We start from the raw sequence: 25,098 nt of genomic DNA, 5'->3' as shown, positions 1-25,098 counted from the left end.
TGTCTTTTCGCTCAGAAAATCCCTATCCTCACCATGGGTTATTTAGCACCCAAGGCACAGATGTTCAAACTGTTCATCTGCGCAAGCAAACCGTCGATCTTGGAATCCAAAACCCCGTTGACGTATTCGTCACGCGATTCCTGGTCCAAGTACTGCTGAATCTGCGCAAGACGAGTGTACCCCTCGGTACAGAACCTCAATTGAATCTTCACCAATGCCTCGAAGGACGCGTCGTAGAACGGAACCCTGACCGAAATCAATTGCGGTAACTCTGCCTTCAATTGCTCATTCAAGTCGTCGTAAATCTCTTTCGCTATTTGTAACTCCTTCTCGGCCCTAGGTAACTTTGCTGCGTCCTTCGCTGGCTTATCCACCAACCGTCTCACCTTGGACTTGCACTGGTCATAATCGGTCTTCTTGTTAGTGCGCTTCTTGATAGCCTCGTTCACCTCGGAAAAATACCCCGCAAAGGTGGAAACCGGGTCCAAAACTGTTTCTCTGAACGGCCCATCAAGCTGTTTGACGGTTTCTTCGTCGAATTCTCTCACACACTGGAGATACTGCTTCCCCGTATTGTTATAGACGGAGCCAGCAACGGTCGTTTCCTCGTACAAGTTGGCAATAATTTCGCCGATAGTCACCTGAGACGCGGTCACGGCTCTAAGGGAGTCCAAATAGGCCTTTGTTTCGGTCTGCAACATATTTCCGGCCTTTTCGAGCGTTCTGAAGCGCCTTTCCTCTGTGTCGTAGTCCTTGTCCATTGTTTTGTCGGTTGCCTTCACCATGATGGAGCCGCCAGTGCGGTTGAGTGCTTTCTTAAACCCTTCCCAGGACATGTTGTGTGTTGCGTGTTTGAAATGGGTGGGTAAGAGGAGAGCAGCGAGTGGGTCTGATTATTAATTGCCGGGGGTTAAGTAGGAATCAATAGCCTCGTTTGGTGGGTCGTGCACGTCCCTTTGGCATGAGAAGTGCCTGCGGCGAGAGATATGTACCGATATATTGTCCTGAATGGACTGTTCACTAAGTTTACACAGAATATAACAATGGTAATGAGAGTGAATGTATACTTCAGAGGAATTGATTTTACAAGTATTAAGGAAACGATGGGTGTGAGATTGCTAGCTGAAGAGTAGAGCTAGTATGTTTCATCTCGAAAGGTTGCTCCGCCACACAGTGTCTGTTCCCAGCAGGATGTCTATGCGAAAACCTGGCGTTTACTTTGTCGGGCGGGGGGTGTTCATTGTAAGGCTAGCCGAATGAGATCACTTTCAATCCATCATCTCAGTCCTTACATGACTTTGCCTAAACATTAAACTTATACTACATACGAGTAGATGGCAAACGTGAACACCCAAACACAGTACTCTTAGAAACCTTACAGCAAAAACAGCGACAAAAAAAATAATACACAGCACAGATCGACGTGGACACATGCAATTGTAATTGAAAAACAAACGGGGCTACTCATCAGCGGCTTCACACACCTTGATTTCTCTCCCCCACTCACTGTTCAAAATCTGCTTTCCGGTGATTCTTCTGCCAGGAATCGGATCCAAAATGGAGTAGATGACGTTTCTGCATCTCGCTCTCTTTAACGACTCAATCGGGTCATACCCCTTGGCGTCTCTCCGTTTCTCCAAGTAGGTCAGATAGAATTCGTCTTCAGCATTGGCTAACCGCCATAACTGCCTACCCGTTCGCATGGCCATGTAGATAACCCCACAGGCCCAGATATCCACCGCACGCGGATCAAACTCCTCCACCAAGTACTCTTCAGGGGCGATATAAGGTGACAGACCGCACACGCCCAGGGAGAAGTGGATTTCAGTCTCCCAAGCCATCCGGAAACACTCTCCGTTACCAAAGTCAGTAATTTTCAAAGTCCCGTTTGAGGTGAGCAACACATTTTCTGGTTTCAAGTCACGGTGTGCAACACCCATTTCATGCATGTAGTTCACGCCTCTGATGAGCTGCTTGAAGAAGCAGTCAGCCTCGGCAAACTCAAGCTTCCCTGCAGCGATAATTAAGGTGTACAAGTCACCGCCCGCACAATACTCCATGACCTCACAGTAATCACCCTTAGCATCCTGGAGCAAGTCCAATGTTTGGATAATGTTAGGGTGCTTGAGAGACGATGATATACAGAACTCCGAAGTCAAGCGTCTGGAGTACGTCTTGTCGGTTTCCTGCACCCTCCGCTTGAACTCTTTGACAGCAAACAACGTCTCACCCGAGGCTTTCTCCGACTTTTTGTGAGCTACACGCACCACCCCAAAAGCGCCCTTCCCGACCACCTCCTGGCATCGCCCGTACTTTTCGAAAAAGGAGCGGCTGTCCAGAGAGTTTGTAGGCGCGAGGGAGTGAGTAATCATCGGCTGCAGGGTCAGGTGTTGGTTCGGCGTAAACGGAGTCTCTTCGCCCTGTTTGACCTGGTTCACCAAGCCAGCGAATAGCGTTGGAGGAGCGGCGCAAGGTGGGGTGGCAACCCCCAGAGACGGCGTTCCCGAGAGGTTTGGAATGTGCGAAAGCAAGCCAGGAACAGCAGACACTGCCTCGTTTCGGAGCTTCTTCGCCCCCATCAAGTCCTTCAACATGCTTCCAAGCTTCTCTTGTCGCTTGGCACTCCGAAGATGGTGTTCGTGGGTACCGTCAGCATTGACAACAAACCTCGCCTTAGAGATAGAGGGGCCAGACTGGATACTGACGGCAGAGGACGCCTCATGGAGCTGGATGGGGCTCTTCACAGACGGAGCGCGGACTATGCCTTGCGCGGGAGATTTGTCGGAGGAGCCTCTCTGAGCCGTTTGCAGGGTGGATTGGGGGAGTTTTACCGAAGAGGCACGCAGAACCAGTGCGGACTGGGGCGGACTGATCTTGTGACCGCTCTTTTTCTCAGGTTCGCCCGAACTCTTGCGTTGAGCCGCAAAACTGAGCGCCGTTCCGTTCGCAGAACCGGCCGAGGCCACTTTAATGTCCAACTTCTTTGGTAACAGATCGAGCGACGTGGAGCTGTTGCTGAGCGATGTAGGGGTCAAGCTGGCTGGTGATGACACTATAACCGGGGTTCTCAGGGATACAGGCGAGTAAATCGAGCTCGGAGGCGCTTGAGGGGACGTTTCGGCAAGGTTGGTGCTGGAAACACCAAACATCTTACCAAGCTTAGACAATGTACCGGATCGGTGTCTGGTTTCGCCCATGATATGCAGAATGAAAGAAGTGAAAAATAGGGTTTATGAAGTGAGACGGGAATGGAACCGACAAAGAATTAAAGGGGGTAATAAATAGGGTGCGTGGAAGGGGAATGTAGAGAAGAAATGGAAAGGGTCGACGTTGGATAATACGCTTGAGATGTAGCTAGTGGCGGATGGAGGAGTACGGGGCGCTGACCTAGGGTAGCGTGCAACTTCGGCTAAGTATGGATGCTAGGATGGCACTAAGCGTACAAGCTGGAACAACGAACCGGACGTGATTCCAAAGAGAGAACGAACAAATACGCCTCTGATTAAAGGGGATGATAATAAGCTGGAGAGCTGTGCTAGAGATAATAAGGAATGTTTGAGGAAAAAAGAGGGGGGGCAACCGCTGGGTTTACAAATACATTTAAAATTGGGCGTTTACCCTCGTCTGTGAAATGCTTACCTACCAGAGCACTGAGAGCACTGCATATAAATACGTATGGGCCTGCGGCCTGAAGAGCAGTTTGTCTTGCATTCGTGCGAATTTTTTTCTCGCTCAGGAGGGAACGGGAGAATGTAATTGTGCAGCAGGCGGCACGCCGTACTAGAGAGGGGAGGCTCTGCGATCTTCAACTTTAATTACTGGATTCGTCGCGTTTTAGCATGAGTAAGAGGTTGCGGTGTATGTTTACAGTAGTTTGGTATGTATACACTCCAAACGTGTTCATTACATTTCCCTTTGATCATACGCAATTGTACCTATCCAGTTGAGCAAGATTGCGGAAAGAAAGTAAACAATCGTACCTTTTTATGGAGACCGACGATCTGTCACTCTACTGGTTTGGTTGGTATGCAGCTTGGTGCATTGAAAAAGTAGGTTTGGTAGAATTTTAATACCGCAACACGGAGTATCGCGGGAGCACCACCATGCGATACGCCATGAGCTTATACTAATCGCATACTGATCTGACAATAACCATCTCAATTTGGACCCGTCAGAGTTGGGCTTAGATTGCACATCTTCGTCGGGCTCCCTGATCTTTATTCGGGGTTTAAGTGAATCTGACCCTATTATTGGGTGAGCGAGAGGCCTGTCGCTCACGAAGGCGAAGCCTAAAAACCCCCCCGGAACACGTAGGGAGTAAATTTAAAATCTGGCGTTCCGCTTAAATTGGCCTGTTAGGCTTCCGTGCCTCCCCCCCCCCAGTACGTCTGGGCTCGAGTTTCCCAAACGGGAGGAGTGTCACGTGTGTTTGATTCCGTAAGCTAACTCGCCACACTTGCGTTATTACACCGAGGATCCAATGGCGCAGCCAGCATCGCATGTGCGGTGGATGCGGCGCGGGTATATGACGAGCAAGTCCTCCACGGCACAGTGCCATTCTGTACACACGCAGATAGCTACCAATGACAACAAGGTAAATAAGACCAAAGCAAACAGACACAGTGGTGCTACCAATATGCCGTGGTTCTATGGGGCAGACCGACCGGTAGCTGTGTACTTCTGACACGTTGGCCATAACCGTGTTTATCGGTGCTTTTCTTGGCAGTTTCACATAGCCTTGGTATCCATTTACGACCATACCCATGCATCAAATGCATGTGGGGCCCGGTGGCAAGGGGACCAGAGTAGGCCATAACGGTGCCAAGTATGTAAATCATGCAGGCTGTTAAGGATATGACGTCCCCAGGGTTTAGTCTTCTAGATCGATAGCTTCCTGGGTGGTTGGCCTATTTGCGAGTCGTACAACCGGTCATAATATAGACGACTCTCTTTCCAGTTAGCATGAGTGTCTTAAAACGAAGGATCATCTATGTGGGGGTTATATATCTGTACACTTTCGTCCATAAACGTAGGTCCATGATACTGTGGGTTCATCCACTTATTGTAGCTGACTTTGCAATGGCCCAACCTCGAACCCTATTCTCTGTTTCTGCTCGGGACCCATCGTCTGTACCCTACTTCAGTAACTTTATACAACCCATATAATACTCCCAACTTCACCTCATCGTGTTCTTTTCCATCCACAACCTTGGCATACGCATCCTGCTCGGGCACATCCACAAATGCAATAATCATATTTTTCTTCACACCCCCAACCACTCTGGCAGTTCCCGATATATCTACCCAGCGCGTGTTCCTGCAGCCCTTTTGGTTCTGCATAATAATGATCCCGTGCTCAGCGTGGGTGAAGGGCGGACCTCCTTTGTACAACAAGAAATCAGTGCCGAACTTGATTCCCGAGCGGACACACCACCCGAGTGAACGGTAGTGGTGGTACACGATGCATCTGATCAACTCTTCACAGTTGGCGCTTCCACTGACAACCATTTGGAGGACTGACCATGAAGTCGGTAGGGCCGGAACTTTTAGACAGCCAATTAGAGTAAGAAAGACAGCTTCACAGGGCATGAGTTGGAGGTACTCGAGCTGCGTAAGCTCACCCGTGACTGGGTGCACTAACTGAAGATCCTCCTCTCTGATTTCCTCGTCAATGGGTGTAGTCGCTAGCTTTACCGGCTTTTTCTGAAGGTCAGCGCGTAACTCCGCTAGCTTTGTCTTTTCCGCCTCCAAAACGGCCGTTCTCTCTTTGATGATTTTCTCAGGGGTGGTTTCCTGGGACATGAGCCTGCGCAATTCCAATTCCATTTGTTGAACACGATCTCTGGCATTCTTGAACCCCATCCGTTCCTGCCTTCTCAAGTTGGTGATCTCCTCGCTTGTCAAAACCGTACCAACGCCCATCACCCTCCGTGCCGTTCTCGTGGACCAGGACGGGTCAGAACGGGAAAGGGAGCCTTTACCGAAGAAACCCGACCGCCAGAGGGTGATCATGCCTGAGGGAGAAGTCACCTTGAAAATAATGGCAGAGGAAATGTACTCGTATTCGCAGTTAACAGGCGTGAGCGAAGGTTGGTTAGCACGGCTTTCGTCCGAGAACAGGGCGAGTTTGGGGAAAGCGGTCCAGTAGGCATAGCCAGCTACGAGCCACGACAAAGGGTTGTTGGTGATTGAAGGAAGGTATATGGGTGTTATTGGTAGGGGGAACGGATAGAGTTCCATGAGATTTCGGCGTTTATTGTTTTTTGGTATGGCGGTGGCCGATCCCGGCGTTGTCTCAGGTCGACTTCCCCCAGTAGAACCTTCTGGCATGGCGGAGCGGTCTAGGATGGTTTGACCGATGTCCAAATACGCGTTGATCCAGAAATCACAAAGCTGGTAAAGCTGTACAGCAGGGCTTTAGAAGCGTATTACTATAGCGTTCAAGATCAAACTTGAGACATGGGCAATGTAAAATTAAGTTATATGCAGGTCCTATTTAAATAGCGATGAGCTTGCAGTAGGCAGTCCTGGTTGTATAACACGATACTGTTTAAAAGCTGGAGCCGGCGAGACCCATAGGTATGGCATAAGTTTGACAAAGTTTTAGTCCAAGGGCAATGAGTAATGGCGCTTAAATAGGTGGGGTGCTAACCAGGAAGCGAGACTTTAGTGCAGAGCCTTGATTTACCCCGCCGGAGAAGCACCGACGTTTACAAACTCTGTTCAGAACAATATATTAGATATACAAGATGAATTTAAGATATCAACTTTATACTAGTTAGTAATTGCAACCGGATGGGTTCATTCGCGGTTTCGCTTAGCCAATATTCTTGGTTGTGGTCAGATACCGTTGTAGTCTAATACAATTGAGAAATCATGTGCTCACATCGGCAATGAAGCCTTCAAGCTACGAAAAAGGTTGTCATCAGGAAAATCAAGAATATGGTTGAGGCGCAAACTGGATGGGTTGTACATACCATGACATCAAACTAGTTGTCTAGTGTATATCGTTCGTGGTGAGGTACGGTTTAAAGGCTTGGAGCGCACCGGGTTTCTTTTATACTTGGTGGACGACGTGAAAAACTCCTTTCGAACGGGTAACCTCCATGGCGGTAGCCCTATGTAAAAATTCCCGCCGCACACTCGGGTCACATGACCTCTATTGGGGAAAGTACTTTGATAATAGCCTATTTATTCTCCCGCTTTCTCTCCCTCATAATTAGGTTAAAGCCATGAAAATCTCTCCTAAACCCTTGATCGTTTCTATTTAAACGTACAGCAAAGGAGTGAGAGTGCACTGTCGTATACAGGCCTAGGTGGACGGGGTGACTACGTCAGCGCCAACGTTCAAATACATTGTATACTTGCTTATAATAGCAGTAAAACATAAAAGATGTATGGTTAAGCCGCTTTGAAAGAGAGAAAAATTTCCCCAGAATCATGTCTTGAGAATACTCAAGCTGACCACCACTCCTGGGAAGAAATGCATGCACCAGCAAATAAACCATGACCATATATAATAGATATCCTCCTTTCGCCGAGCTACCCGAAAATATACTAGATTGCTTATTAGTGACAAGGTGACACCAAAAACTTAGGCCTATCTTGTCACGTGCGACGTGCATTTTCCAGAACCTTCTAGTAAAAATACCAACCACGCATGAGATTGCTAGGGGCTCGGAGAAGCGTCGGGAAAATCGCGGCATGAACTGGTTTCTGCAAGCGGTCCATACCGAATTGTATATATACCGGCAGTGACTCATTTCAACCTGTTGCGACTCTTCCTCATACGCACGTCACTGTTACACTAACATTTATTCACATTTACACTATGGTTAAGGAAACAAAGTTGTACGAGTTATTGGGGGTTACCCCAGGTGCTTCCGACGCGGACATCAAAAAGGGTTACCGTAAGGCCGCCTTGAAGTACCATCCAGATAAGCCTACCGGTGACACCGAAAAATTCAAGGAAGTCTCCGAGGCGTTTGAAATCCTTTCGAACGAGGAAAAGAAAGAGGTCTACGACCAGTACGGGTTGGAGGCTGCTAGAGGCAACGCCCCAGCGGGTGGTGCCGGTGGTAATCCGTTCGGCGGTGCCGGCGGCGCCGGCGGTTTTAGTGGTTTTAGTGGCCACGGCCAGGGTGGCTTCTCCTCCCAGGATGCCTTCAACATTTTCAGCCAGTTCGGCGGCATGGGCGGCGGCATGGGTGGTGGCGACGACCCATTTGGCGGTATGGGCGGTGGCTTTGGCGGTGGATATGGTGGCCAGCCGCGTCGCCGCGAGCCTGAAATCCACACCATCAACCTTCCGGTTTCCTTGGAAGACTTGTTTGCCGGTACCACAAAGAAGTTGAAGATCAACAGGAAGGGTCCGTCTGGTGCGCCGGAGGCCAAGGTAATCAGCGTCACCGTCAGGCCGGGCTGGAAGGCCGGCACCAAGTTGTCATATGCTGGCGAGGGTGACTACCAGTCTGACGGCCAGCGTCAAACAATTCAGTTTGTGATCCAGGAGAAGGACCACCCAGTGTTTAAAAGAGACGGTAATGACTTGAAGGTCAGTGTACCTGTTTCCTTCAAGGAATCCTTGCTCGGATTCTCCAAGGAGATCACCACTATCGATGGCCGCCGTATCCCGGTGCTGAGAACCCAGCCGTTACAACCAAACACTGCAGAAACCTACCCAGGCTTGGGGATGCCAATTTCCAAAACCCCTACCCAGAGAGGCAACTTGATCATCAGCTACAAGATCGACTTCCCGGTCTCCTTGACCCAGGACCAGAAGGCTGCCATCAGTCAATGCTTCTAAACTAGCACAACCCAACCAATCACCGTTGGCCCATTCTTCTACGGAAGCTGTATATATAGATAGCTGGCTCATCTGGGCCAGCGATACATGATGTATTTTAACGAATTTGTAGAGCAAGCATTGCCAGGCCCGCTGAAAAAGTTAAGCTTGTATATGCTAACTCAAGGCCAGAGCAAGGACGGGAATAGTCCTACTTGATAGACTAAGTTTGCAGTCTTGAAAATTGCAAGGTTTATGGCAAATAAGAAAAATTCAGGATTAACTGGAAACACCTCCTAGGGTAGATTCAGGCGCATACTCGATTAGCACGTGTCAGACCTGCACACTGTGCAGATCACACCCGCGATTCAATATGGCATTGCTCCCGGTGGCTAGTGCCCCCTATTATGGGTGCGGTTTTGTGGGACTAATTTTGGCACAGTTTGCAATAAGCTTCGATCACGTCACGCCAGGTCATAGGTCTCCCTCAATCTCTGGGTATGGGACACGATTTTTTGCTGACATCTTCCCGACTTTGCCTTTAGATAAGTGTAGCTACGCCGGGTACCAAATACGACGGAAAATATCTCAACTGAGGGTTACAACTCACAAACATCTAATGTCTGCTAAAGCTTTAATTTTGGTATGTATTAAGCCGATCTCTTATCAAGGCTATTTTGGCGCTCATCCATGGCAAAGCCTCATAGAACACCTCCCTCGTTCCAGAACCCAAAGCCATTGGTTGTGTCTGCTGATCCATGCTACCTTTCAACCCCCTAAACGGTTGAGCTAAACACTACTGACAACTAACACCAACCCAGATCGGAGGGGAAAAGACGGGAACTCGGTTCCGTCCGCTTTCCTTGTCCACTCCCAAGGTGTTCTTCCCAATTGCCGGGAAACCCCTTCTCACACACCTTCTCGAAAGCATCCAGGCAACTTCCACCCCTAAAATCAGCGAGGTGGTGCTAATCGGGTTCTTCGACACCTCCATCATCAATGCCTACATTGCCACCGTGGAGAATAGCTTCACCTTCTCCATCAAGTACTACCAGGAACCTCCATTGATGCCTATGGGCACTGCGGGCGGCTTGTATTACTTCCGTGACGAGATCTTAAAGCCGGCTAGCGGGGAAACCCAGCCACCGGAGCACTTTTTCTTGATCTACGCCGATATTGTCTGCAGTTTCCCATTGCACGAGATGTATACGTTTGCCAACGAGCAGAGACCAGGTCCTGCAGTGGATTTTGTGATTATGGGTGTCCCCCACGATGACGACTTATCCTCGCTCAAAAACGACCCACAAGACAATTTCGGTTCCATTGCCTCTATCAGGGGGGAGGTGGTTCACTACGTGGAAAAGCCTGAGACAAAAATCTCCTCGGTTATTAACGGGGGCGTTTACTACTTCAAGGCGAGTATTTTGCAAGACGCGCTACCAGAGGCCAAAAAGCTTCGCGAGGAGCGCAACCAAGCAAACGCATTCTTACAGTTCCATAAACCCAACGACGATGAGTCCTACAGCACTGGAAACTCTATCTCCTGGGAACGCGACTTGGTGAAAATGTTGGCTGATAAAAGTATTCCGGGGTACCGGGTGTTTTGCTACCAGTACACCTCATACTGGAGACAGCTCAAGACCGCGTCGCTGGTGTTGCCGGCGAACAAACTCTACCTTGAAAAGAGGCCACAGGAGTCAGCAACCTCTCTGGAAAACGTGGTACAGCCATGCTACATCCATCCGTCATCGTTTCCGATCCCTCCTACTGCCAAGATTGGGCCGTACGTATCTATCGGTGCTAACGCCGCGATAGGACCGGGTGTGAGAATTGTCAAAGCGGTCATTGGGAGCGACGTCACAATTGGACAGCACACATTCATCAAGAACGCGGTGGTGGACAATCAAGTAGCGATAGGCGAATGGTGCCGTGTAGAAGGCTCCTCGAACGGGGAGGTACAGCAGGCAAAGGAGGGCGAAGAATCCGATGCTTTGCCTACAGCCACGGTTTTAGCCACTGACACAAAGGTACTCAACGAAGTGCGTGTTTATGGTGGGGTGGTGTTGCCACACAAGGAGTTGAAGCTGGATGTTTTGAATGAGATTATTATGTAACCTATTCATGAATTGCTGGTATGCCAGTTTTGGCTGCACCTCCTGTCGCTCTTTACATTCTTTTCGTTTTCCTTACTGGGCTTATCTTTAAACCGGCTATGAGTATCCTTAGTATTATTTTTTTTTTTTAATTAAATACCTAACAGTATATCCTTGCTGCAATCTATATCGGACTTGACGGTGTTGGATATTCTATTTCTCAGCTTTGATATGGGGTTCAGGCAAGCTAGGCTCGGTAGGATGGAATGATACACCATTTTGATTACGATTGCTGCTTAACTTTTTCATGGGCTATAAACTGTTAGGAGGGAATACAACGATTTACTGCCGGGGAGGAAAGTCCATCACTACTTTTAGATATCCCAGTGTCCCCGCTTTCAGAACGTACCTGGCTAGCTCAATTAATAGAGCGTGTGGCTCTTTGCAGTACGTGATCACAAGGTTGCGGGATCCTTTTGTATATTTCCCACCCCCATATGCGTCAATTGAACTCAAGAGCAACCTGGCCCATCCATACTTCAAGTCCGAGTAATAGTATGGCGATAGTGCTAGACTCTCAGTCACTGTCCAGCTCATCCCTCGTCTTTGATGGAAATTTCTGGAATCTACCATCCTATTCGTTCCGGTTACTAACCTGTTTTAAAATATCTAGACCATTGGTGAAACTTACAAATCTGCCTTCTGATTCTTTCAGACTCATCTAGACCCTTTCCTATGCCGTCCTCGCTAACGTGGGTCTAATGCACGTAGATTTTCCTCTGCATAAGTCGGGTTACATAAGCTTCTAGTCCCTCTGACTCAAGGCATAGAATACTGCTGACACATCTCTATAGCTATGTACCGGACACGCGTAACAAATATTTACGTAATTACTAGGGTCGCGTTATAGAAGCATTGCATACTATGGGATTGCTCTTAGCCCCTGGAACATGGCATGGACCCCGTCGGAGTATAAATATATCTTATACTCCCTCTTTTTTCCCATTTCTTTATTTTCTTTTCATTCAATTCATTCCATACTAGAAGTTTCAGTAACCTCCAGTGTTTACAAAAGCTCCAAACTTCCACACTACAAAAACCTTTTATATATTCATGTCCGACATGGTTGCTCCTCGTTCCATCTTAAAATCTGTTCTTGCCATCGAGCAGGCTGAAGGTGTCGGCGCCCGTGTTCGCCGTACCATCGGGACCATGGCCATGAGAAACTTCACGCCGTTCTTAATGTTGGACCACTTCAACATCGACCCTAAGGCCGGCTTTCCTGATCACCCACACAGGGGCCAGGAAACCATCACCTATATGATGTCAGGTGAATTCGCGCACAACGACTTCACCGGTGCTTCCGGGATCTTGAGACTGGGAGATTTGCAGTTCATGACCGCCGGTAGAGGTATTGTGCACGCCGAGATGCCAATTCCTCTGGAAGACGGTACGCCCATTCTCGGAATGCAGTTGTGGGTCGATTTGCCCGCCGAGTTGAAGGAGTGTGAGCCTCGGTACAGAGACTTGCGTGCAGCTGAAATTCCAATTGCCAAGCCCAACGATAAGGTCACGATCAAGGTCATCTCCGGTGAGTCTTACGGGGTCAAGTCTGTCCAGGACTTGGCTTACACCCCGGTGGAGTACTACGACTACGAAGTTGCACCAGGCGGGTCTTTTGAACAAAAGATCCCCGAGGATTTTAATGCCTTTTTATACATTCTTTCCGGTCCCGGTCTCACCTTAGACGGCACTCATATAAAGCACTTCAATACCGTTTTCTTCAAGCGTGACGGTGAGGGAATTGTCGGTTCTGTCCCTGAAGGTGGTGACGAAAAAACTAGGTTCGTCATTATTGCCGGCAAGGTTCTTGACCAACCAATTGTGCAGCACGGGCCTTTCGTTGAGACCTCCAAGGACAAGATATACAAGGCTTTCGACGATTATCTGAGATCTTCTAACGGGTTTGAGAGAGCCAAGAACTGGTCCTCCAAGATCGGCGGCGGGGTCACCGCATCGGTCAAGAAGGATTTATTGGAGGCTGAGAAGCAGGAAAACGAGAAGGCCAAGGCGCATTAATCGTCGTGCGTTTAAGCTAGATATTAATTTATGCGTTTAACTAATTATTGTATGAAGGTGAAGCTTTGTCTAATTTATTTATATCAATGTTTAATACTTCGATATGGATGTTCCAAGTTTCAGCAAAACTTGCTTTCCCATATGCTCAGACGGATACTGCGTCATCCCGTTTACATGTCTTGCTCCTTCCTTTATGGCACACCAATTCCCCTTCGATTGGAATGGTCATCTCTATTATCTCTACTGCCTCCAGGTTATTCACTCCTAGCCCACAGTTCTCATCAATGTAAAACTTTCGTTCCATTATAACCTTTAGCCCGGTTTGCTTCAACAATACTTGCATGATATCAAAGTAGTCTACTGTGCATCGTAGCCCGTAATCCAAGTTCAGAAAGTTGTAGAACGTCATGGTATCCTTACAATCTGATTTCACGCCCGTGACTTCAGAATCGGCCATCAAAGAGCCCTTCTGGTGTCGGTAGACCGAGTTGATAATATTCCGCTCGAGCTGCACCAAAAGGGGATCCGACTTTAAGTTTATCATCTCGTGAATATTGGGGTAAGGAGTCACCCCCACGCTCGATATCATGCTTTGCTTCGGAAACCGCTTATTTACACAGCACTCACTGGCCGCATAGCTTGTCTTGATGTACTGTATTTCCTTAATAACAAAGTCCAACTTCGACTTGGTGAGGCACTGGCGTTGCACTGGACCCGAGAGTGGCTCAAACCATCCCCCCGGGAACTCTGGTAACGGGTCTCGATGTTTTGTGTACCAGGAGTCAAGTTCTTTTAGAATGGAATATTCAGAGAGTGTTTTGTAGTTGATACTGGGAAGGATACCAAAGGTCCCCGATGTGTCTGGGTTGAGTAAAAATGGAGTAGAAAGACCTAAAGAGAAGATTAACCAAGCGAGCATTCGGATGACGAGCATGGGTACACAATATTCGGATTTATAGACTGTAGAATGCTTTTCCATTCAATTTTCTGGTTCTATCACACCTATCTTTCCTCTTTGCGTTTGTGACTAGGCGTGTGAGGTTACCGCGGCTCTAGGTTTAGAACAAGTCTGGGATTACTAAATGCTGCCCTAGCGTCTAAACTTAAACCAGGCAACTTATTTAGCTATAGGATTTCTCTGAAATACCAATCGAGACAGTCTGTTGTCACCGACATCGAAGGCATTCTTCGTAAAGGGGATATCTCAATAAATATTGTAATAATAACATGGAATGTACTTTGCCACACTCCTCTCTACTGGCGATAGTCCCCTGATCTTGTTTTCCTTTCAGATATCTGGTCATGTTGAGGACGGCTCTAGCGATACGCAACTCCCACTAGCAATATCATTATAACCGCTTACGCAAAGTAAATTAAAACAAATGTACTAAATATACAGTTAGTCCCTCACAACAGCGTCAAACACCGCCTGGTAAGGCGGGCGCACACCGGTAAACAACTCAAACTGGGCCACACCCTGGTTCACCAACATCTCACGTCCTGGGATGACGTTCCACCCGTACTTGCCCCCGGCAATCTCCATGATCGGGGTGACTTTTGGCTTGTAGGCGGCCTCCAACAAAGCCGGCTCAAACCCTGTCTGGTGCTGCTTGCCCCTGTACAACAATGCTTCGAGCTTGGTCAAGACGGCGGTGTCGATTGGCTTGTCCGCTGGGACGCAAGACATGACCAAGGACACCGGAGAGGCGGCCTCGGCCTGCTCCAAGGTCTCCAAGACCTCAATGTTAAACTTTGCCGGGAGGGCGGCTCTAATCTCGTACAACTTGGAGGCGGTCCGGTTGACCATGTAGATCTTCTCGCAGCCAAGGTGGTGGAGCGCGTAGGCCGCGGCCCTGGCGGTGCCGCCGCCGCCAACAACCAAACCACAGACAGAGCCCGAGATGGATTGAGGCACCCCGTGCGCGATGAACGAGTTGGTGATGCCGATCCAGTCGGTGTTGTCGCCCACAAGGCCCTCGTCGGTAGGAATGAGGGTATTGACAGCACCAATCACGGTGGCGGCATCGGACAACGAGGCACAGTACTTCATCACGTCGAGCTTTAACGGGATGGTGACGGCCGCACCGCCAAACGCCGACGAGTCAATGACCTCCGACTTGACAAGGGCTGCGTCGGCGGTTTCAAAACGGTCAAAGGTGTGCGGCAAGCCCAAAATCTCGTAGCCCGTGCCGTGGAGAGCCGGCGAGCGCGAGTGCTGGACCGGCTCGCCTACCACGAAAAAGTGCTTTGGCGAGATCCCGCCGAGCTGGGTGTAGATCTGGTTAATCTCCCTGATGGTAAGCTGGCCCGGGGCCGAGGCCGATGGAAGCTTGGCATGTGTGACAGGAGTAAGGACGGTGTTGAGCACACGCGACATCTTCCCAAGTTCACCCATGTTGATGGCGATCAACGGAAGCGCGGCGTGGGCCGTCCTGAAGATCTCGAGGTCGGTGTTGTCGCTAAATGCGGTGGCCATACCCACAAACTTGACAATGTCCGCGCCCAAGCCGGTAGCCTGGTTGTATCTGTTCTCCCATTCGACATTGTCCCACCGGTACTTGGCGCCAAAATCGTGGTGCGAGGAAATGATCTTCGTGAACCCGCTCGCGGCAACGATGGAGGCAGCCAATCCCTCTGGAAGCGACAACTCAAGGTCGAGGTACTCTACCCCGAGTTTGAACGCTAAGCGGTACAACGCCTCGAGGGCCTCGTAATCACTGTCCGGGAAAAACCCGCCTTGCGCCTTGGTGCGCACCGTGAAGAGGATCGGCACCGAGGTGTACTTGCGGAGCAAGGCGATCTGCCCGGCCACAAAGTGCGGCACAAACGACTTCAAATGGTCAACACGGAGCTCGACCGCATCGACCCCGGCCGTGATCTCGGCGAGCGTCTCGGTGGCGTCCGCGAGGTCAGCATACGTCAAGCACACAAAGGTAGAGCGGCCGGTCGGCACCTGCACCGGCTTGAGCCCGGAGATGGTGTCCCAGAAGTTGTTAAAGCTGGAATGGAGCTGCTTGAACTCGCTCTGGGAGTCGCAGTGCGGCGAGTAAAAGAAGTAGTTGGAGCAGTCGTGGTACCACTGCTCGCGTCTCTCCCAGACCTCACGGATCTCCTCGATGTAGGCCGGGCGGGTCTTGTCCTGTGAGAGGAACGTGACGGTGGCGTCGATGTCACGGTGAAGATGCAACACAATCCCGCCGGTCGCCATGTACTGCTTGAGCAATGCGCGGTTGGCCTCCCCTTCGACGATACCACCGCCGGTGGAGATCACGTAGCCCTCACCATACTTGACAAGGGATTTCTCGGCGCACGCGGCCTCAAGCACACGGAACTCTTCCCACGAGTTCTGTTTGATGAACAGACGGATCTCCGTACCGAGCTCCTGCTCAAGCTCACGGTCGAGGTCGACAAGTTTAAACCCAAGATTGGACGAGATCCAGTGCGACAAGGTGGACTTACCAGCGGCGCGCATGCCGATCACCACGATACTCTTGGAAGTGGTGGTAGTGGCAATAGCGGCAACGGCCGGCTCGTGGCCGTCCAACGGCACGCCAAAGGTGGTGTGAAGAGTGTCCCACCAGCCTGGCCACGTCTTGCCAGTGCACGAGCGCTCCTGGATAGTCACCGGAGCGGTACAGAGCCCCGCAAGAAGGGAAAACGACATTGCCACACGGTGGTCGTCGTAAGTGTGCACGCCTCTCCCGGATGGGGCCACCAAGGAGCGTGTGCCGGTGATCTGGATCCCGTCTGGCAATTCGTTGGCAGCAACTCCAAACTTTGCGAGCTCGGTAACCATCGCAAGAATACGGTTGCACTCCTTCACTCTCTGGTTGGCAATCCCAGTGATGGTGGTGGTGCCCTCGGCGACGGCGGCAACCACGGATGCAGTCAAGAACGCGTCGGTCATCGGCTCCATGTCTACGGTAATGGCCTTAAGGGTACCCTTAGGCCCCGTAACAGTGGTTGATACTTCGGTCTGCACGACGTGGCAGCCCATCGGTGCAAGCACGTCGGTCGCGAAGCGCGCGTCGCCCTGCAAGGAGCGCGAGCCAATATTTGGAATCGTTACGGTGGCGCCGGTAAGCGCCGCGAGCGCAAGCGGGTACGTGGCGGACGACGCGTCGGACTCGATCACGTACTCAGCCGGGTTGGTGTACACACCCTGTGGAATGTGGTAGGTGTATTCCTCGGTGGTGGACTTGATCACATGCACGCCAAAGTCGGCCATCATGGCGATGGTCATATCGACGTACAACTGCGAGATCGGCTTACCGCCGACAAGAGCCAAGGTGACCGGCTGCTTGGCGTACGGCGCGCACATGAGGATAGACGAGACGTACTGCGAGGAGATAGTTGCGGCAAGCTCGATGCGGCCACCGGCCAAGCCGCGGCCGCACGTCACGCGTACAGGTAAGGAGCCCTCGCGATTGAGGTACTCAATCTCGGATCCGTTGGCGCGCAACGCGTCCACCAAGGGGCCGTTAGGGCGCTCCTGCATTCTGGCGTTACCGGTCAACACGATAGACGACACCCCACCGTGGGGCTCGACAAGGCACGCCACGGTGGAGAGGAAGCGGGAAGCAGTACCGGCGTTGCCGAGGTAGAGATCGTCCGCGGTGGCGGCAAACTCCCCGCCGTTGCCGGTGACGACAACGGTCTCGCCGTGGTTCTCCCACGCGATGGACGCGCCGCGGAGAGCGGCAACAGCGTTGAGCATGTGTTCGGTGTCATCGGAGTGCAAGAGGTTCTGGAGCTTGCACGGACCGCGGCCAAGGGCGGCAAGAATGAGCGCACGGTTAGAGATGGACTTGGATCCGGGAGGCACCACCGTAAGCGGGGCAGTGGAAGCATCCGCTTGTGGGGCCTTACCCACAACGGTCTCGTCAGTCAACACCACGCGCAAGTCGCAGTCGTCCACGTAGCTCGCCCGCGGCTCGTAGCACTCGCCGATCGCCTTCAATAACACCACCTTCTTGCGACTGCCGTCGTTCTTCTTGTCAACCGCCATCTTCTGCAATACAATATCAACAGGACACTTGCGCCCACCAGTACGCTGCACTAAAACCTTATCGGCCAAGCTGACCGGTAAACCGTACGCGGAGAAGCACTTGCTCAAGCGCGACACCGCCACGGGTGACAAAATGCCAAGGTAGCGCGCGAGCTCGGCCTCCTTGATAGCGCCAACGGCCACACACTCGCCGTGTAACGCCTGCGGCGTCAAGATCGCCTCGTAGGCGTGGCCAATGGAGTGGCCAAAGTTCAATAAGTTGCGCAAGCCGCCCTCGCGCTCATCCAAGGTCACCACCTCAGCCTTGACACGAATGGACTCCGCCACGAGGGTGAGAATGTGCTCGCGGATCGCCGAGAGGTCGGTGGAGCCGTCGGCACGGCGCGTGCTGACCACCGCGCGGAACTGCGCTGCGTACGCCTCCAAGCGGGTAAACTCGGCCTCGTTCCAGATCGCGGCCGTCTTGACCACTTCCGCCATCCCGTTGATAAACTCACGCTCCGGTAACGTTTCAAGAAATGCAGTGTCTGCAAAGATGTACTCCGGCTGCCAGAACGCGCCGATGAAGTTCTTGCCCACGGGCGTATCGACGGCGGTCTTACCGCCAACTGACGAGTCAACCATCGCGAGCAACGTGGTGGGGATCTGCACAAAGCGCACACCTCTCATGAACGTGGCCGCGACGAAGCCGATCATGTCGCCGATGATCCCACCGCCGATAGCCACGATGAGCGTGTCACGCGTGCAGCCCTGGTCGAGAAGGTAGTCTTCAATGGCGGCCTTGGTCGCGCGGGTCTTGTTGGCTTCGCCTGGTGAGACCACATACTCGAGGAGACGGGATTCCGGGCGGCTGGCGGCGAGTGCGGTAAGGAGCTTTGTGCGGTAGGTTGCCAAGTGCCCGCACCGCTCAATGTTCGTGTCGGTGATGAGCACGTAGGTGGATGAGGCACAGGTCGACACAATCGTGTCAACAATCTCGTCCTGGATATGGTGGCCCACGAAAATGCTCTCCTTTCCGAGAATGGAGATCTTAGTGGTCATTGTGGTGGGGATGGGAGCAAAGGTGGAGAGAGTCTTTTTTTAAGAGCGAGTCTTTTTTTTGGCTCGTTTTGTCAGACATATATTTTCCGATGATTCATACATGCATGTCACGTGATTGAATTATCCTACACTGATTGTATCATCTGGCTGTTTCAAAAAGTAAACAAAGTGTGGAACTGAACTACGTTGCTGTTCGTCCCACCGATCCTCTCTTTCTCTGCTTTGCGTATCTACAATCGGTTCTATCTCCTTATTATTTCTACTGACCCTCTACCCGATTCTACCTTCATGCCTACCAAACCCGACAACCCAATCACCAAGCTCCGCGAGAAGTACTCGCCCCAAAAGCGCTCCCTGTCACCTTCCCGGGCCTCTTCGACGTCGGGCATCCACAAACCAGCTCAGCGTATCTCTCCGAATAAATCCAATTACAAGGTGTTTGCGGTATCGCCACAACGCGTCACCACGGCCAACCGCCCTAAGCTCGTGTTAGAACCGCTTCCCTATAGCTTATCGCCTGGCACGCACGGTCCTGAGGCCTGGCCGGTGTTAAAGCCATCCATGAGAGTGTCGCCGATGCGGGGTCACCGGACCGTGGATCTCAGCTCCAGTGGCTTTACCAGCGACGCGTCCGCGCCCAAGGTTAGGAAGTACAGTCCCAGTCGGTTGCCTGTGTTGACGAGAGGAAGCCCCGCAAATAAAAGCTCTCCTGGCACGGGAAAAAATGTGAAACGAGAGAGCTCTTCCCCGGCTAAAGCCCCAAAGCCAGAATGGACCTCCAATATTGATGCCGCCCTGTTATGCGCAAAGACAATTGTATCTCCTGGAAACGAGCCTTCAGACGAAACAAAGGAGCGGGAAATCAAGCTGGTGTTTGAGTCCAACGATGACAAGACTGGTACTGCGGGAGTGTTTGACCAGTTGAACCAGGTGAAGCTTGACCAGCGAAAGACCCTTATGGCCAAAACACCAGACGCTAAGCGTAAGCGCGACTCCCCTTTGTCCAGCCCTAATGGCCAGGCCCTTAGTGAGAAGAAGCAGCGGATTTTGAAGCAGGCAGAGGACATCCTTAAACGACAGCGGCCAAAGGTCGAGTTTGACAAAGAAGTGGCGTACGACACAACGCTCAGCACTACCCGCCTTCCGGATGTGTCCACCGGGGAGCTGGTTCCTGTGAGAGTGGTGACAGTGGGAGAATATGACCTGATTTTGAAACGGTTGAAAGCGTTGGAGCGGGAATGCAAACGCCTAGATCATGTCAGTGGGAAGTTAGTGCGTGAATTGCACCAAAAGGGCCAGAACGAGGCACCGGCGGTCCGGCCTTCCAACGCGGAATTGCGGAAGGAGAATATTAGATGAGCAGTCGGTGTTGCCTTGAAGTTTTCGCTGATTTTACGTGGACCTATCAGATTTTTATACGCTTTAGGGGTTGTATTGCGTGTGGAATATCCACGTATACTGCCATTTAGTGGCCAACGTGAGAGTCATTCCTTTTGTACATTCTTGAGGGGGGGCAAGGTCGCTACGCGTGCTGGCACGGTAGTACTTTACTAAACCACTTTTATAGCCCCTTGCCAAAATTGTAAAAGGCTTTGCGGATGGCAAACCAGTTAACGGATTGACCTCTGATATCGTTGCACTCAGAGACACGGAATAAAATACAAGTTATAAATAAAAATCGTAAGGCACAGCGTTCCGTAAGTACATCTCACTTGACGCGGCCCATGTTTTATTTTTTATTTTTCCCCGTGCGCAGGCAGGTCAGTCGCGTGGCTACGGCAATACGACGCTGAAAAACCGGCATCAAAAAAATACAGCGTGCTCAAACTCCTCACCACAACCCTGCACAATATGCTCTTCACAATCGTTCAATATAGCATAGTGCTTGCCCTTTGTGGCGTGGCTATAGTAAGTGTCCACCGTCTCACCTTTTTTCGGCGACTAACGTCTAGATCTACCTCTTTGTGATTGTCTTTTCGCACAGCCCGCGCGAGCCGTTCCCGAGCGAGCTCACGTACCTCACGGCAGACTCTGGTCCTAGAAATCTCCCACTGGTGCTCACTGCGCCCGCGACGCTCAAGTTATCTGTTGTCATTCCGTGTTATAACGAGACACAGCGCCTCGGGCCCATGCTCGAGGAGGCCATTGCCCACTTAGAGGCCCATTACCGCTCTGATTACGAGCTCATTCTTGTTGACGATGGCTCCAGCGATGGAACCATCGCTTACGCGCTCGAGTTTGCGAAAAACGTGGGCCTAGCCCCGAATATCTTGAAGTGTGTCAAGCTCGAGCGCAATAGAGGTAAGGGCGGGGCAGTCAAACATGGGTTAATGCATTGTAGCGGCAAATATGCGCTCTTTGCGGACGCGGATGGTGCGTCCAAGTTCAGTGATGTCGATCGCTTGGTGGAAGCTGCATACGTGACAGAGCCGGCAATTGCGATCGGTTCGCGCGCCCATATGGTCAACACCGACGCGGTGGTGAAGCGTTCCTTTGTGCGCAACTTCTTAATGTACAGCTTGCACACATTGGTGTACGTGTTTGGCATCCGTGAGATCAAGGACACACAGTGCGGCTTCAAGTTGTTCAACCGTGCGGCCGTCGCGAAGGTGTTGCCCAATCTTCACACGGAGCGCTGGATCTTTGACGTGGAGATCTTGATTCTCGCGCGCCGCTTGGCTGTTCCCATCCGCGAAGTGGGGATTTCCTGGCACGAGGTTGGGGGGTCCAAGGTGGACTTGGCGAGAGATTCGATCAACATGGCGATCGACTTGGTTGTGATCAGAATGGCGTACTTGTTGGGGGTATACAAGGACAACAAGGGCGTAGACTTGAAGAAGCTAGAGTAGGTAATATTGATAGACATGTTCACATAATGGGGTTGTACACATAGAAGGAGGGAATTGAAATACGCCAGGATATGATCTGGGGAAGAGATATCTGTTTACCTGGGATGTTGTATTTACCAGATCGGGTGCTTAGGCTCAAGGAAGCGCCGGTGGCGGTTACTCGGTCAATAAGAAACTTGTTTTGTCAAATCATAGGTTTAGCGTTAGAGGGCGAATAAAACACAAACGCTATGGGCACCCCGTTCATGCCTACCCCAAAAGTTGTAAACCTAGGGGCAGCGATAGGGGAGTAAAGATTCAGAAAGTCGCTCCTGTGAGTCATAGCGTTCATTCCCACCCATTTGGTCTCTATTGAACCCCTTCAGAGTTCGTAGCTGGGATATAAAGAACGGAAAGTTTTTAATTAGAAGTGAGATACCAGGCGGATCATGCTCCTGGCGTGGTCTAAATCACGGTTCTACAGCGATTCATGCGAAAAAAATATATTAACTGTCAGGACCACTGACTCACCATACTTAGACAAGTACATGCATCTTAAATTAACCCCAAATGAGATTCTAGCGCAAAAATCCAATGTAAATAGTAACAAACCTCAACTAGTAGTTTTCTACCACCCGCGCAACGCAGATGGAAATGTCATCCACCTTGCCGCCTACGGCCAAGCCGTCCAGACAGCGCTGGGTCAGCGACAAGTTGTTCACCTTCTCGGTGTACGGACAGACCGCAAAGTTATCAAAGGCCACGTCCTTGGAGCGGTACAATAAATAGTTGGCCAACTTCTGCATGTCCTCCTCGCCGTCACGCTCCATCTCCGCGAGCTTCTTGTTCACGCACTCCACCAACTCATCCTGCCACATGTTGTCGGACAAGCCGTCGGAACACACAATGACAATGTCGTCGGCCTGTAACTCAACCGAGTCCATCCATGTGACCAGCGACGGGAGCACATCCGTGTGGTTGGTGCCGATCTGCTGCGGGCACAAGCCGCTCTGCATCTGCTCCTCGTTGGTCTCGATGAGCGCACCCTTTCGGATCACGTACACCTTGGAGTCGCCGATGCTGATAATTTTCAACTTATTGCCAAGGATCAACGAGATGAGCACCGTGGAAGACCCTTCAATGGCGTCCGTGTCCATGGTCTCCAAGGTCTGCACGAACGAGTGGTCCAAGCACCGGAGCACCTCCTGCTCCTGGAAGTGGTAGCTGGGCACATGCGTTGTCTTTGTCTTGTCGGTGATGTTGAGCTTGAACTGCATCACGTTGCGGCTCATGTTCTCGAGGATGAGGCGCGACCAGACGCCCGCGTCGGAGTTTGCGCCCCACGACGAAACCCCGTCGGCGATTCCGAGCAAATATGGCGATGCGATGAGCGCGTCGTCGCCGCTGCGCACGGAAATGGTGTCAACGTTGCCTGCAACGCGGCGGCGTGGTACGCGCGGCACCGCGCTGAACTCAAAGTCCGTCAAGTCAGTAAGCGATGAAATCAGCGGCGTGTGCTTGGAGCCGTGGTGCACGTGGGAGGCGAAGGAGAAGTCGAAGCGAAACTTGTCGATGATGTGGGTGGAGGCCTTGGCGGCAGCGGCGATCGCCGCGGTTTTGCGCTTGTGCATAGCCGCAAGCTTTCGCGCGGCGGTCTCCGCGTCCTGTTTCGGCGTGCGCGGTTTGGGTCTGTACGACTCCATGGGTGCGTAGAGCGACGTCCAGAAGCGTTTGACCGCGCTGGTAGTGGGCGTCTGGGGCTGGGATAGCGTGGAGTACCTGTGGGAGTTGTTGTGGAGCGCTCTGCAGAGGCGGGAGGTGATGATATTTCGGGGGCACATGGTAGGGATGCAATATGAAAAGGATTCCGGGGAAGGGATCGAGAGTGATATAGAGCTTAGGATCAAGGACGACGATATGAGTTCAAACCAGAAATAGGATTCATTTGGCAATGTGGCGTCAGGGTTGTTATATATGACGTACGGGAAGAAAAAAAACCTTAAACACGGATTTTCTTCGGCTGCGTAAAAAGAAACGCTAGAAGGGAAGAGAAAAAGGAATAGACACGTCAAATGGCAATAGCCTGCACGGAGAGAAAATTCTGTCCACATATTGATCCGTTCCCCTCCTTAGTTGCGTTACGCTATGCAGCTCACACCAGGTGAGGGCTGACGAATGGGGCCTTCTAGGTTTTACCCTACACCACTAGACTGATTGGGTAGTTCTTTAGCAATCATTTTTCTTTTATTTCCTGTCGCTCAGGGAAGATCGGTTTACCTTCACGCACCTGCTGTGAAGCCGGTACAACTCATAGATACTCGGATAAAACATGCATGCGCTGGAAGGGGAGGGGCAGAAGGAAGACCTGGGACCCTCCAATACTAGCATGCAGCGCGGTTACCCTGATGCTGACTCTGTCTATGTTTCGCTTTCAGCATTCTTCCCGCTCGCAGCCATTCCCCAAGCTTGCGGCCTACGGATGTCACGGTAATAGTCATGTCGACGTCAGTTGGATAAGCTTTTCCGGGGGCCGTATTATGATTGCTGCCCGTTAAACGTTACGCTGTGTCTTTGAGGTGCCTTGCACAATAATATCCAACCCAGTGGAGAGCGGGCTACCAGCAATGAGGGATTTTACTCCGACATGTCGGCCCCTTTTTCTGCTTTGGGCCACGTCCTGTGCGGCGATTTTCCTCCGCATGCTGCATGCTATTTAATAACTGGGTGCAGGCTTTACGTATAACATGTGAAATTTTCCGTGGTTCAACTTCTCGCTGCCAACGGTTATTCCAGAGCTTTGTGCGCTTTAAAGAATGAATATACAAGCTTATCTGACTTGGAGCGTTCTATTGGCGTTTTTCGCGGCGGAAGGGTCAAAAACCGTCGGTGACCGGTCGGACTTTTTGATGCATAAGTGGTTGTGACACTTTGTTTGCTCACGCGGATGGCAGACCAGCAGAGGCAAATTTAAAGCAGTACTGAATGTTTAATTTTTCCGAGTAGGGATATCCAGATAGAAAAGGTCATTCCTTCTTAAATGTGTTAGTGCTGAAGATTGAGGCCACAAAGAGCTACATGATAATTTCGCGCGAACTAGCCCAATATGCTTGCATTGAGAACTAATGCAAATTATTCACGGTCGTGAGATTTTATATAACCTAAAATGGTGTGTCAATAATTATTTATATGCATATTTTTGAAAATACCGATAGACAGATGGTGGTACAACCAAAATATTTAAATTAAAAAAAAAAAAAAAAAAAA

The 25,098-nt window shown here is 51.0% G+C and overlaps 13 protein-coding genes across 13 annotated transcripts; 6 read left to right on the top strand and 7 right to left on the bottom strand.

Moving 5' to 3' along the window:
- Window positions 1–38: 38 nt before the first annotated feature.
- On the bottom strand, window positions 39–836 carry RVS161 (amphiphysin-like protein; the record flags this gene model as incomplete). Its single annotated transcript, XM_019130558.1, has 1 exon — window positions 39–836. One exon carries the CDS (start codon window positions 834–836, stop codon window positions 39–41), a length of 798 nt encoding a protein of 265 aa, XP_018984183.1.
- Window positions 837–1,466: 630 nt separating this feature from the next.
- Window positions 1,467–2,711, bottom strand: BABINDRAFT_19191 (serine/threonine protein kinase; the record flags this gene model as incomplete). The annotated part of the gene is made up of 1 exon (XM_019131211.1): window positions 1,467–2,711. A coding segment is annotated over one exon (1,245 nt), but the record flags the coding sequence as incomplete, so codon positions are not given.
- Window positions 2,712–4,197: 1,486 nt separating this feature from the next.
- On the bottom strand, window positions 4,198–4,931 carry BABINDRAFT_154057 (uncharacterized protein). The gene has a single exon (XM_019127258.1). The coding sequence runs from the start codon at window positions 4,763–4,765 to the stop codon at window positions 4,343–4,345; it is 423 nt and encodes a 140-aa protein (XP_018984181.1). The 5' UTR covers window positions 4,766–4,931; the 3' UTR covers window positions 4,198–4,342.
- Window positions 4,932–5,097: 166 nt separating this feature from the next.
- On the bottom strand, window positions 5,098–6,330 carry SEN2 (tRNA splicing endonuclease subunit; the record flags this gene model as incomplete). The annotated part of the gene is made up of 1 exon (XM_019130557.1): window positions 5,098–6,330. The coding sequence occupies one exon, from the start codon at window positions 6,328–6,330 to the stop codon at window positions 5,098–5,100; it is 1,233 nt and encodes a 410-aa protein (XP_018984180.1).
- Window positions 6,331–7,662: 1,332 nt separating this feature from the next.
- On the top strand, window positions 7,663–8,823 carry SIS1 (type II HSP40 co-chaperone). The gene has a single exon (XM_019129395.1). The coding sequence runs from the start codon at window positions 7,832–7,834 to the stop codon at window positions 8,804–8,806; it is 975 nt and encodes a 324-aa protein (XP_018984179.1). The 5' UTR covers window positions 7,663–7,831; the 3' UTR covers window positions 8,807–8,823.
- A 495-nt stretch (window positions 8,824–9,318) lies between these two features.
- PSA2 (Psa2p) lies at window positions 9,319–11,027 on the top strand. Its single transcript, XM_019129394.1, has 2 exons — window positions 9,319–9,428; window positions 9,607–11,027. Exons 1-2 carry the CDS (start codon window positions 9,405–9,407, stop codon window positions 10,897–10,899), a joined length of 1,317 nt encoding a protein of 438 aa, XP_018984178.1. The 5' UTR covers window positions 9,319–9,404; the 3' UTR covers window positions 10,900–11,027.
- Window positions 10,957–11,576, top strand: BABINDRAFT_162525 (uncharacterized protein). The gene has a single exon (XM_019129393.1). It carries the CDS (start codon window positions 11,186–11,188, stop codon window positions 11,429–11,431), a length of 246 nt encoding a protein of 81 aa, XP_018984177.1. The 5' UTR covers window positions 10,957–11,185; the 3' UTR covers window positions 11,432–11,576.
- Window positions 11,577–11,813: 237 nt separating this feature from the next.
- BABINDRAFT_162523 (pirin family protein) lies at window positions 11,814–13,020 on the top strand. Its single transcript, XM_019129392.1, has one exon. It carries the CDS (start codon window positions 12,001–12,003, stop codon window positions 12,955–12,957), a length of 957 nt encoding a protein of 318 aa, XP_018984176.1. The 5' UTR covers window positions 11,814–12,000; the 3' UTR covers window positions 12,958–13,020.
- Window positions 13,021–13,073: 53 nt separating this feature from the next.
- BABINDRAFT_177053 (uncharacterized protein) lies at window positions 13,074–13,876 on the bottom strand (the record flags this gene model as incomplete). The annotated part of the gene is made up of 1 exon (XM_019131029.1): window positions 13,074–13,876. One exon carries the CDS (start codon window positions 13,874–13,876, stop codon window positions 13,103–13,105), a length of 774 nt encoding a protein of 257 aa, XP_018984175.1. The 3' UTR covers window positions 13,074–13,102.
- Window positions 13,877–14,356: 480 nt separating this feature from the next.
- ARO1 (Aro1p) lies at window positions 14,357–19,006 on the bottom strand (the record flags this gene model as incomplete). Its single annotated transcript, XM_019131883.1, has 1 exon — window positions 14,357–19,006. One exon carries the CDS (start codon window positions 19,004–19,006, stop codon window positions 14,357–14,359), a length of 4,650 nt encoding a protein of 1,549 aa, XP_018984174.1.
- A 62-nt stretch (window positions 19,007–19,068) lies between these two features.
- On the top strand, window positions 19,069–20,665 carry BABINDRAFT_162522 (uncharacterized protein; the record flags this gene model as incomplete). The annotated part of the gene is made up of 1 exon (XM_019129391.1): window positions 19,069–20,665. A coding segment is annotated over exon 1 (1,067 nt), but the record flags the coding sequence as incomplete, so codon positions are not given.
- Window positions 20,666–20,852: 187 nt separating this feature from the next.
- ALG5 (dolichyl-phosphate beta-glucosyltransferase) lies at window positions 20,853–22,104 on the top strand. The gene is made up of 2 exons (XM_019131028.1): window positions 20,853–20,914; window positions 20,959–22,104. Exons 1-2 carry the CDS (start codon window positions 20,858–20,860, stop codon window positions 21,853–21,855), a joined length of 954 nt encoding a protein of 317 aa, XP_018984172.1. The 5' UTR covers window positions 20,853–20,857; the 3' UTR covers window positions 21,856–22,104.
- Window positions 22,105–22,346: 242 nt separating this feature from the next.
- On the bottom strand, window positions 22,347–23,757 carry PTC8 (Ptc8p). Its single transcript, XM_019129390.1, has one exon. The coding sequence runs from the start codon at window positions 23,673–23,675 to the stop codon at window positions 22,452–22,454; it is 1,224 nt and encodes a 407-aa protein (XP_018984171.1). The 5' UTR covers window positions 23,676–23,757; the 3' UTR covers window positions 22,347–22,451.
- Window positions 23,758–25,098: the final 1,341 nt, after the last annotated feature.

The sequence above is a fragment of the Babjeviella inositovora genome (genome assembly GCF_001661335.1).
Source record: "Babjeviella inositovora NRRL Y-12698 unplaced genomic scaffold BABINscaffold_9, whole genome shotgun sequence".
NCBI lineage: Eukaryota > Fungi > Ascomycota > Pichiomycetes > Serinales > Babjeviella > Babjeviella inositovora.
Note: the sequence above shows the minus strand (reverse complement) of the source record. Positions and strands in the feature narration are given on the sequence as shown.

Bases quoted from the DNA above. Each gene is read 5' to 3' on its own strand.
- BABINDRAFT_154057 (XM_019127258.1), bottom strand. From the start codon at position 4,765: ATGGGTATGGTCGTAAATGGATACCAAGGCTATGTGAAACTGCCAAGA.
- SIS1 (XM_019129395.1), top strand. From the start codon at position 7,832: ATGGTTAAGGAAACAAAGTTGTACGAGTTATTGGGGGTTACCCCAGGT.
- PSA2 (XM_019129394.1), top strand. From the start codon at position 9,405: ATGTCTGCTAAAGCTTTAATTTTG. The intron at 9,429-9,606 runs GTATGTATTAAG...ACACCAACCCAG, and splicing joins CTGCTAAAGCTTTAATTTTG to ATCGGAGGGGAAAAGACGGG.
- BABINDRAFT_162525 (XM_019129393.1), top strand. From the start codon at position 11,186: ATGGGCTATAAACTGTTAGGAGGGAATACAACGATTTACTGCCGGGGA.
- BABINDRAFT_162523 (XM_019129392.1), top strand. From the start codon at position 12,001: ATGGTTGCTCCTCGTTCCATCTTAAAATCTGTTCTTGCCATCGAGCAG.
- ALG5 (XM_019131028.1), top strand. From the start codon at position 20,858: ATGCTCTTCACAATCGTTCAATATAGCATAGTGCTTGCCCTTTGTGGC. The intron at 20,915-20,958 runs GTAAGTGTCCAC...ACTAACGTCTAG, and splicing joins CCCTTTGTGGCGTGGCTATA to ATCTACCTCTTTGTGATTGT.
- PTC8 (XM_019129390.1), bottom strand. From the start codon at position 23,675: ATGTGCCCCCGAAATATCATCACCTCCCGCCTCTGCAGAGCGCTCCAC.